The sequence below is a fragment of the Pseudonaja textilis genome, chromosome 3, assembly GCF_049901715.1.
Source record: "Pseudonaja textilis isolate UNSWEBS1 chromosome 3, rPseTex1.2, whole genome shotgun sequence".
Lineage (NCBI taxonomy): Eukaryota > Metazoa > Chordata > Lepidosauria > Squamata > Elapidae > Pseudonaja > Pseudonaja textilis.
In genome coordinates, this window is record NC_141992.1 from 79,574,093 (window position 1) to 79,586,482 (window position 12,390).

General features: G+C 35.0%; 1 protein-coding gene across 4 annotated transcripts in view; it reads left to right on the forward strand.

The window, feature by feature from the left end:
- Positions 1–12,390, forward strand: part of DPYD (dihydropyrimidine dehydrogenase) — a 641,531-nt gene that overhangs the window by 213,230 nt on the left and 415,911 nt on the right. For all 4 annotated transcript variants that reach the window (XM_087930179.1, XM_087930180.1, XM_087930177.1 and 1 more), the window contains 2 exons: positions 2,518–2,599; positions 4,953–5,040. In XM_087930179.1, coding sequence (XP_087786305.1) covers positions 2,518–2,599; positions 4,953–5,040 — 170 coding nt within the window. The remainder of the gene's footprint in view (positions 1–2,517; positions 2,600–4,952; positions 5,041–12,390) is intronic.

Genomic DNA, 12,390 nt, shown 5'->3' on the forward strand with positions numbered 1-12,390 from the left:
AAGCAGAAATTACTATATTTAACATACATATATCCAAATTTTAAATGTGAAAATTCTCATTTTTCAGTGAATAAGTTAATCAAACTTTCATGTATATGTACTTATCATATCTTAATTTTTAAAATATTTATTTACCATCTGATTATTTTATGTATCAGATGTATTAAGCGATAACTTTTAGCATCAACTGCAGAATGTTCTCCAGTAAACATTTGTGAGCATCAAGCAGGATGGATGAATAGATATCCAGTTCAACAAAATCTAATGAATTTAATTCCTAGTCTTATTTTTTCTCTTTGGGTTGGTTGTGTGAAAGTAGAGTCTCATTTAACACAGTATATATGGACTCACAGTTGGGAATAGGCACTTGAAACCTGTTATCAGTTTGTTGAATTTTAGGTCATGTGATCCAGTTTTCAGCCATTAATCCTTTTTTTTAAATTTTATTTTGAGAATCACCTGTCTGCCAGTGAATTCAGGGAGGCAGGAACTCAGGCTCTGAGTGGCGTATGATATGATATGATGCTCAAGAATCAATATGTTGAAGGTTTGGTAGATCATCTATGGCAATTAGGAGACAATAGTTTGAAAAGCATTAAGCTAATATGATTTGATACTCTGGTAATCATAAGCTATCATCAGTTCAAATGTACCATATGGAAAATAACAGATTTGGTCATTTAAATTTATTATATGTTAGAATTATGGCTTGCTATTTTTAATATGTTCATATACCTATAGGTTTCAGGATAATTTACAAATCCAAAACATTAACTAAAGTCTTATAAAGCCTACAGTCAAAAACCTGGAAAATTATTAGGAAGAGAAAGATAATCCTTCTTAACAAAGTTCTTACAACCTCTGTGTTATCTGCTTAAAGTACCATTTTTCAGTTAGCTGCAAAATATTTGTTTTTAGAGTAGAAAATTGGATTAAGCGGTTAATAGATATTTGGACAAGAGAAAATACAAAATACTTTCTCAGTCCAGTTTCTGTTATGTACAGTAGTAGATAATTTTTAATAAACTCTAGTTGTTTGTTACTATTCTATGTTGCTGTTTTGCTTTACATCTGCAATTACATTTACTTACTGTGAATTCTTTGATTGAGGTTATGAAGAGAATGGCTTATGGGTTTATGGCAACCTTCTCTAAGTTCCAAAAAAGTCCAACCTGTTTTTTTAACTGTTTTCTTTTGTTGGTTTGTCCCCAGTTAGAAATTTGGGCCCTATTTTGTCCAGTTTTTGGAGATTTATCCTACTGGTGGACAGACAGCAATCCTTTTTCTAACATGCTACTTGGTAGACAAGATTAAAAAGGATTTTGGTCTTCTTTAGTCTTAAACTTGTATATGCAATCGTTTTATTTGGTTATTACATTTTAACTATTTTAAAAATCTTCCAACATGTTTGTCTCACATTCCCAACATTGGACACAGGAAGATAATATATTGCCATTTGATTTGTTTCAAATATGCCTTGTAACTAAAAAGAGTTAAATGGAAATTGGCATGCTGGCAAATAAAACCCCAGCTTCTAGCATGTTTTATTTCCTAAAGCCTATGCAGACTACATCAGAATTTTTTGAAAATGTAGAAAAGACAATTAGGTCTAGTGGTTAAGGTACCACATTAAAAACCAGGAGAATGTAAATTCTAATCCTACCTTAGGGATGTAAGACAGCTGGATGGTCTTAGGGCAATCATTCTCTCTCAGCCCAACCAAAAGAGTTCTTGTGGGGAAAGTAGGAGCAGGAAGGAGCACTAGGTATGTTCACTACCTTAAGTTATTTATAAAAATAATAAAGGTGGGCTAATTTGTTTATTTATTATTAAATGTATATACCGCCCAATTCGCAGTTCAATAAATAAATGGGTACTTATCGAAGGGCCACAGATATAGTGCAGACATTCTGTGACATGCTTTCTATATTTCAAATAGAGTTCCTTGTTCCAAATAGTCTCAACTTGCCATAAAAATTAATATGGTTATCTTTTGTGGACAGAATTAAGTTGTCTTCAATGCAGCTGAATTCAACTCTATTCTGTTCTTATCTTAATTAATTTATGCATTTCTTTAATCCAAAATTAAATAAATAATTGGCATTTATTGCATACTTAAATATATTTTAACGTACACAGTACATTTTGAACATATTTTATCCTTGAAATCTGTATTTTCATGGTATCTCACATGTCTAAATAGATTTTAACGGCAGTTACAAAACATTTTGGGGATTGAGACTGCTGTGATAGAATTTATCCATCTATGAAAGGCAATAGATAACAACACTTTGATCTATAGTTTAGTTTAGGATGCAGGTATCAGATTGACTTGCGTAACAATTTTGACCAAGGAAAAGTTCTACTTGTATAAATATTTTCTCTCTATAGTTTAAAAGGGTGCTGGGTAATTTTTGTGTGTTTATGACTTTAACTTAAGTTTCTTCTTGCTTTTTTATTAGTTTTTAGCATGTATTATTTTCAAGAACCCTTCTCTTTTTTATTTGTTCTCTCCAGCACATCTGAAATTCCCCAGTTCCGGCTACCATATGATGTAGTACATTTTGAAACTAAGCTTATGGAGGACCTCGGAGTGAAGGTAATGAAAAATATAAACTGCCTTGGTGTAGCTCACAGAAAAAGGAGCCAGAGCATTGTTAAAGATTAACAGCAAAATGTCATGGACCTTAGTAAAGAACAATTAAAAGCTACACTAGGCTGAGGAAGGAAGATGCTTTCCCTTGCTTGGGGCATTTGTCTGTCTGCTGTCTGAATGCCACTAGTTGGGGAAAGGGCAATCAATAGCTCATCTGGCTTGCCTGCATGTGATTAATTGTCTGCAAGAAACAAATACCTAAATTGCTTTAGGGGTTCAGTGTAGCTATTGCAAGGATTTTATTTCTTTAATCACGGATGGCTGTCGCTGCTTTTTTTTTCCCACTTGTTTTTTTCTTCTCCCAGATTAAATTGTAGGTAAAAAAAATTAACCCAGGACACTGTGTGTGTGTGTGTGTGTGTGTGTGTGTGTGTTTATAAAATATAAACACACAGTTTATACAGTTTTTTTGCACGTGTTAACCAAAAGACTTCATGCAGTTTTTTCGCATGTTAACAAAAAGAAGTAAAATAGGAATTAATATTAGTTATAATTAAACTTACCTGAAAAGAAGTATCCTGGCATGTTTTGTGATGAAAGTTTTTAAACTTTAGATTTTAGACTGGTTTAAATTGTAACAATCTGCCCTTAAATGACAATACAAAGTGGGTGATAAAATTATTAAAAGCAACCTGTATGTTGATACAGTTTTACTTACAATCATTTTGGCCCTTAGGCTTCAAATTAAGTGCATGCAGATGAAGAATATAATATTGTCTTGCACACAGAATTATGTTTATAATTCTTTTCTGGAAATAATTTGAGAATTTAAAGTTTACAAGACTAGACTAAATAATACGATGGCCTTGTTTTTCCATTGCATATAATTATAACTCACAGCACAGTATAAGAAAAAAGTATAATATACTCCGTTAAAAATAGACTGCACTGGTCAGCATTTGCTTATGAGGCAACAATTTAAAGTCTTGAGCTTAATCTTTAAATATTAGGGTTTGATTATCCATTGTGTTACATCTCCTGTTGCAAACCTTTCTGGCAATTAAGAAGATGTAGGAGAGGCTCTTTTGAAGAGACTCCCACTGTCTTCTACTGCAGTGATTCTCGATCTGTGGTCCTTAGACCCCTGGGGGGACTCAAAATGTCATCCCAGGGAGTCCTGAAGCCTTAAAGAAATGTTATGATTTAAATCTTGAGCTAAGTCTTGGGGGTCCATGGCCATGGCCCATGGTATTTAAAGGGTGTGTGTGTCTGTGATGAAGAAAAGGTTGAGAACCACTGTTCTATTGCATTATGCCCAAGATGTAAAACGTATTTTCTTGGGAATTGCACGTGTTCCTCCCCCTCCCTGCAACACTTAGGAAAACTGTAAAGAAGGATCTCCTTTGCCAGGTTGTTAATTTATTATAATTTTTTTAAAAACATTATTTTAGTGTTTTACTTACACTAAAAATATTGTTAATTTTAACATGTTTTGAAATAAGTTATGTACTGCATTTATTTTTTTAGGTTTTGTGCTCTCCCTTAAATATTTCTCTGTGACTTAAATCAAGTATTTATCTATATATAAATGAATGGTAACTATTTATAATGTAAATATTTTTCTCAAAAAAATTACAAAAAATAAACAAGTTTAGAGTACTACAATTAGAACATCTTTAAAAAAAAGGTTTGGAAAGAAATTTACATTCCAGATTCTGAAAAGAAAAGAATTTCTGCGGAAGCAATTCATGAAGTGAATGCCATCTCTCTGGTAACCTATCTGAGATTGCAGAGGTATATTTTGAATATGACCTCAATATATGATAGGTTGACACAGGGACAAATGTTCCTTCATGTCTGTGAAACTCAAGTCACACTGATTTTGCTGTTAAATATAAAACTTCAGTTGCATTCAGAAATAGGCTGATACTGCAAACCCTTTAAGGAATTTTCACCATAGTTTTTTCTGAACTTTGACACAAGTCTATGATCATCTTTTAAAGTTCATGTTGACCTTAAGTGGACCATTATGTCACTGAATAATCAACTGAATGACCAAAACAAAGCTTCTTAATTTGATCTTGTATGCTGCAGAGTATCACCAGTTGTGTGATGGGGAGCTATAAAAATCAGATAAATTAGCTGTTTTTATTTTGTATTTTTAATATTTAGCTACATGTTAACAAGAAGAGATCCTTATTGTACGCCACCCTAAGTCACTTACTTGTGAGGCGAGTGGCTATATGAATTAAATAAATAAATTTATCTAGATTAATTTCTCTATTTAAAATTTAAAAATACATACATTTTAAAAGTGACTGATAAACTTATGAAGACCTCCAATATTATCTTTCAGATCATCTGTGGAACAGGCCTTTCAGTAGAAGGTCTGACACTCAGTGCTTTAAAGGATGATGGTTACGAAGCAATCTTTATTGGAATTGGTAGGAATTCCTTCTTTTTACACTTGCTTTTTCAGGAATTGTTGTATCATGAATTCTGCCTTGGTTAGCAAGTGATACTTGATTTTTTTTCCCCATTGCCTATCTACTTTTAATCAGATTTAATTTGGAAATGACCACTTTTCCCACATGAAATGTTTATTTATCTGTTAAATTGTGATTATGCCAACGTTACTTCAGGAGTTTAAGATAGAGAGAGTGACTGGCTGAAAGTCACCAAATGAATTTCCATGGCTGAAGGTTAAGTTGAAGCTGAGTCTGCCCAAAGCTAATCCAACGTCTTAACCACTAAAACCAACTAATTCTCAGTGTGTGTTTCTTTGGAATGATGAAATTATGAAATAACATGAGCTTTGGCATTAGATGCTATGTTGCATTAGGAACAAAGTTAATAAAACCTGAATCAATATGTTCCAGTGCAATTATCACATTTCTAAAGAGTGCTTTATTTAATAGATGTCACTAATCTAGTCAAAATCTCAATATAATCATTAAGTAACAGAATTCCTTAGGGGACTTATTTATGCTAAATTAATGTCATCAGATTGCAGAATCAACATTGTCTCAACAACCTCTGCCTCTGTTTATTTGTTTGTCTATGTATTCTTTAGCCCTTAACTAAATAGAATGGTCAGATGGATTTTTTTAGTATACACAGAATTAATTGTAACTCCAGGAGATAATTATTTATGTTTACTTTGCAGTCCACTTGTTTATTTTAGAGGCATATGTACAAAACTGCTTTTCAAGCATTCAATTTAAGTGGAGATTTTGAAAGAAAAGAAATAATGAAAAACCGATATTAAATATTTCATATGTTAAATCCATAAATTTGATTTTTTTTAAAAAATATTATTTTAATATGTGCAGTTTAGAAAAACAGATGACTAGCATTATCATGAAGTGATCTCTTTCATATAGATGGAATAACTCTTGCTATGTAATAAAAATATTATGCAATGCTTGGTATGGTGTGTTCTAAACCTGGTGAACACCTTTTGCTCTAGCAATATTATTTCACTGAGATTTTTTCAGTTGTTTAATCTAATTATTAATTCATTTTTTGGATTTATCCCATATGGAGATAGTCCTAGTAGGAGAAAGTTCCTTCTCTAAAAAGTATAATATGTTGATGATTAATATTAATCCTGGGGGAATGAGATGGCTGATTTTCTCAATTAACAAGAATAACTTGCAGTCTACTTGGAAGATAGAAAAATATTGGTGGTATTCAATTTCTGTAGCGAAGCAACACAGAAAACAGGATAGTCAAACCAAGTGAACTTTGAAGAAGAAGACAAATCTTGTATCAAGATATTAGCATGAGGCAACTTAAGGCAACTTAAATCTTGAAGCCTTACCTTTATTACTAACCCATCTGATTCCTGCCAGTCCTTAACAAATTATATACATTGTAGAGCATTTGTCTTAGCTAGGTTTGGTGCATTGCTTTCAGCAATTATTGATGGTAAGTACTGAAAAATTCCTTTCTCTGCATCCCTTTGCCCATGTGACTCTCTTACTACAGAAGACAGCATATCCTAGTAGCCTGCAATTTCTACAGAAACGTAGTTGATAAATTAATTAGATTTCTCATTAAAAAATACCCAGGCAGAGATGATGTTCAGTTTACCTATTTTGTCCTGGTAGGCTGTAAGAACAATGTTGTTTACATGTAGCCAAATTCTGTCTGGCTGCTATGAGAATGAGGCAACAGATTCTACTAAAAGAAATGAATTCTTGTCATCTGGTATGTTAACTTTGTCCCTGTCTAAGACAGTAATAAATCTAATGCTATGTTATGCTGTTGTGAGGCTCACAATATATGTTAGTTTTGTGGAACCTAGTCACCGCTTGCCTTTCACAGAAACAAGTCTGAATATATGAGCATAATAAAAGAGTTAAGATCTCTTTGTATCTCAACTATTTTTAAAGTTCACATTTTTATTCAGGTGATGTTAGAAAATACCCTTTAATTCACATAGTGCCTATCTCCACAGTGTATAGCAGTGGTGGTTAACATTTTTGTGCTCCTGTGCCAAAAAATGTGCATGCGCTTGCGCTTGCCTGCTCGCATGCCAGCATCCACAAGGCAATGCGTGTGGGCCCCACATACCCCCTATGCAATTCCACCCCGCCGCCCCTTACCTGCACTTTGCCTCCCAGGTGATTTTTGGCCTCCCAGAGGCTTGAGGGAAGCCTGTGCAGCCTTTGCAGGCCAAAAAATAGGCCTGTTTCATCACTTCCTGTATTTCTTGAAATGATGAAACGGGCCTATATTTTGGCCTGCAAAGGCTGCAGAGGCTTCCCTCAAGCCTCTGGGAGGCTGAAAAAGGCCTTAAACAGACCGAAAATCAGCTGGGAGGTGCACACATGCGCAGTGAGGTAAGTTTGCCTAGGACTCATGTGCCTACACAAATGGCTCTGTGTGCCATTCACCATTATGAGTGGATAGGAAAGAGCTTGACCTAAGATCTTGCATACTTACATTTTACAAGTAACAAATACGGAAGTAAATAAAATTCATTAAGATACTATTGGTAACTATTTGACATTCAAGATAGTTCTCAACTTACAACTACTCATTTAGTGACCATTGGAAGTTACAATGGCACTGAGAAAAGTGTCTTATGACTATTTTTCACATGACTTTTGCAGCATCCCCATGTGATCATGTGATCAAAATTCAGATGCTTGGCAACTAGCATGTATTTATGATGGTTGCATGTTTCATAACCTTCTGACAAATAAAGTCAATAATTGAGAAAGCTAGATTCACTTACCCATGTTACTAACTTAGCAATTGCAGTAATTACTTAACAACTGTGGCAAGAAGGGTTGTGAAATGGGTAATTTACTTTACAACTGTGTTGCTTAGCAACATAAATTTTGGGTTCAATTCTAGTTGTAAGTTGAGGACTACCTATATAATTGATCTACTTTGGTTGTTACTTTCATCTCAGTGAAGCAATTGATCAGATTTTTAGCAGTAAGGTAGCTTTCCAGTCTTGAAATGCCTTTGATCTTGATAAGTAGAAGAAAAACAACATTTTTCACTCCAAAACTACCTTTGGTTTAAATCTTAGTGGACGTATTCATGCATAATAGCCCTATATCACTCTGATTATATTTTCTTCTTTCTTCAAGATAAAATTTAGCTGTCTATACAACAATCTGCAGCAAATAATAATGCTACTTTAGTGAAACCTTTCTTCCCATTTTTGCAAGATTGCAGAGATTTGTTTGGCATTTAAATGATGACTCTGCAAATGATATGCATATTTATCTGCTAAGGAATGTGAATGTACCACCAAATCCCTCCTCAGCATACACTGGCAAAATTGAGTATGCACAGCCAAGAGAGGTATGAGACTTAATGCTCTTTATTGATCGAGACGTTGCCTAAGTGAACATAATAAGAAACAAGTTGCCCAACTGTTCTTTTTTTTCCCTTGTTATTGATTACAAGAGTGGTAATTCTTAGTACAGCAACAACTGTTGTTCTCCATCTGGGTATTCAGTATAATAAGCTTTGCAGGTTTGTTCTCTCATGTGATTATACTACAGACTATTGTGATTTATATAATCCTAAATCCGTTCATTGTTTGAGGCCTTCCATGCGTACAAATTTCCATGGGGTCATATTTCTTGATAATTGTACATGAGGCAAGGTGCCAGGTTACTATCCCTCTTGATTTAATCCATTTGACAAACCATGTACCTTTCATTCTTCTTCACACCCTTTGCTTGGGGAAGAAATTAGATAGGAATACTTAAAGAGCTTGATTCTATCTATAACCAAGAGATAGGCTAAACTGTGCACCACATTTTTTTTAATGTATTGAGATTATTCAGATAAGTAACACTTGGAAATGTGTTAGAGTGGGAGCACAAGGGGAAAAATATTCTCAGGGAAACACAGAATTCAAAAGCTCAGTTTCTTTTCATTATTTTCTCCTAAACCTGACCTAGTTATGATAAACTACGCTTATGAAGTTGCCTTATACTGAGTCAGACTTGGTCTTCTGAGCCTTGGGTTGACAGCAAGTTTTCAAGAAATTCGTTTGAGAGTCCATTTCGATGCTCAATACTCCTCCAGCTTGATAGGCCAAGGAATAAAATGGCATGTAAATGATGGGATTTTGTGCATGTGAACATTTGTCCTACTTTTGAGTTGAAGCATTTTTATACCAAGCAAGGAAATCAGTTTGATTTAAACTATAATATTTTTTGTAGACCTCCCAGAATTCCTCTGAGGGAGATTTGTAACAGTGATTGATGAATTAATGGATTCTAGTTAACTTTTGCTATGTAAGGAACAACTTTCGCAATTTTGAATTTCTCAAACATATTAAATAGCATGAACGATGTTTTTTGCCTGACTTTTTGGTTTCAATTTGAACGCATTGATGGTACAAGTTCCAAAATGCTTAGCAGCAAAATCTTTATGTATCACATAACAATAGCAGTTAAAATCCCTATTATGACATAACAAAACAGAAATGCCATACTGAAAAGCAGGGTGTCTTTGAACACCTAGAAAAAGGTGTTGTGTCAAACATTCCAGCCTGGGAAAATACAGTAAAACTCTTTGTCTGGAACTTATATGACTTAATTTGCTGCTAGGGTTGATTTGTTGTGAAGTCTCTCGGAATCAGGGCATTACACAGTACTCTAAATAAGAATCTTCATTGCAACTAGGGTGAAGAAGCCTCACTGAATAGCTGATTGTCAGCAGCAGGAACCATTCCCACATATACCCTTGACAGTTTAAACACATTGCTCCTTCTTCCTATCTTTTCCATATTCTAGTGGATTTTTCTTCATGGCTTTGAAACTCAGACACTGTTGATTATTGATAGAACTTCTGTCTTTGTCCTGAGAAACTCTGGTTTTCAATTTATCTTTCATAGATAGGTAGTTATTGTAAGCTCAAGTCCTAGCGAAGCTATAATGAGCTAAGATGGAGGTACAAATCTAGATCTATAAAAATCAGAGTGAACCATATTATTTCAAGTAATAAGTTATCACATAGACGGCTTCCTTTGTTGCTGGCATTAGAAAAACTCCTGAATCTTATCAAATATTGCCATGCTTATTACCTAAACCATATCGAGGTGTGATGGCTCAGTGGTTAGGGACTCTGAACTTATCTGCTGGAAAGCTGACAGCTTGGGTTTGAGACCCAAGTGCTGTACAACAGGATGAGCCCCTGTTCCTTGCCCCAGCTCCTGCCCACCTAGTTTGAAAGCATGAAAATGCAAGTAGATTAATAGGTACCACTTTGGTGATACCTATTCCATGCACCCTTGGCATATACTGTAGCTATGCTGGCCCATGACCACAGAGAATGTCCTTGGACAATGCTGGCTCCCTTGGCCAAGAAACAGAGATGAGCACTATGCCCTAGAGTCGAATACAACTGAACAGAGAAACCTTTTACCTTTACCTTTTGCTACCTAAACCACTGCAGTCTAAACTATGTAGGTTAGAGTCTAAAAATTAGCTATCAAAGATTCTAATTGAGATCAACTGTAAACATGAAGATGCTTGGAGACAGCTCCATAAGAATTAGCAATTTGTTGTCTTTCACGATGCCAGAAAATAGATATTCTGATCTTATTCTACCTGTTAACAGAACAGACTCTGCAAGAAACAACTTATTAGAAGTGACTGGAAAGACAATATGGCAGTAATAAGGACTTTTGAGATATTTCTTTTGTTGTTGGATTTGCCACTTCCAAACTAACCTTCTGATTCCCTGCAGAGCCCACAGCTATATGTAGGAATGCTGGAAGTTCGTGTTTAATCTCAGAAGAGAGTGTATTCAGTGTGAATTCCATATGAGGTTGTCATACAGCTGCATTCATTCTTTATTCTTTTAGGCCTTTCAGAAAACAAAATGTTTCTGTAACTGAAATTGACACATAGATATGTGAATAATTATATCAGGATTTGAAAGATCAGGTGCTCTTACCTCATTTGCTGGCCAGGAGCTTCCTAGGAAGATGGTTTCAGCAAGATGGACCCTTTACTTGAGGCAGACACTGTGGTTGAAAACACCTTGCTTTGCTCCTCTTCTCAATTTCCAATGTCAGCTGCTCTGGAATTGAGTACAGGTAGTCCTCAACTTACAACAGTTCATTTAATGATTGTTCGAAGTTACAACGGAACTGAAAAAAGTGACTTATGGCCATTTTACATATGTATGACCATTGCAGCAGGTCACGTGATTTACATTTGGATATGATAACTGACTCACATTTATGACAGTTGCAGTGTCCCTGAGGGCATGTGATCACCTTTTGTGACTTTTTGACAAGCAAAGGTAATGAGGAATCCAGTTTCACTTAACAACCATGTTACTAACTTTCCAACCGCAGTGATTCACTTCACAAATGTGGCAAGAAAAGTTGTAAAAATGGGGCAAACTCCCAAATATCTTACTTAGCAACATAACTTATGGTCTCAATTACGGATATATATCAAGGACTACCTGTAAATAGAATGCCAGCTTCCTGATTGCAGGCTTGCACAAATCTTTCTTATTGGCCACAGATGATGTGTTGGTGTTGGGTGGACACATACATACCTACTTAAGCCTTTCAGGAAGTGACTCTCATCTTCAACTTGAGATGCATATAAAAGCCAGCATAGGAATTTCTGGCTTTGACCTCTCTTTTCCCCTTATTTCTCTCCCATTATGTATCTTATCTTTTTAGACCAAATAATTTAGAAATAACACAAATACATGGATAAATCAGAGAATGGTTCTTCTTGAAAGTGGGCAAAAATATAACTACAGAAATAAGGTATGCTTCTGCAGTTACCCGGAAATCTGTTTTGGACAAATACAGGTAGTTATCAGTTCAGGACAATTCTTTTAATAATTGTTCACAGTCACAACAGTAATGGAATGGATGCTTTATTGCCCGTAAAGTATACTACTCAAAAAAATAAAGGGAATGCAAAAATAAGACATCCTAGATCTGAATGAATGAAATATTCTTATTAAATACTTTGTTCATTACATAGTTGAATGTGCTGACAACAAAATCACACAAAAATTATCAGTGGGAATCAAATTTAGCAACCCATGGAGGTCTGGATTTGGAGTTACACTCAAAATCAAAGTGGAAAAAAACACTACAGGCTGATCCAACTTCGATCTAATGTCCTTAAAACAGGTCAAAATGAGGCTCAGTAGTGTGTGTGCGTGGCCTCCACGTGCCTGTATGACCTCCCTACAATGCCTGGGCATATTCCTGATGAGGTGGTGGATGGTCTCCTGAGGGATCTCCTCCCACACTTGGACTAAAGCATCTCCCAACT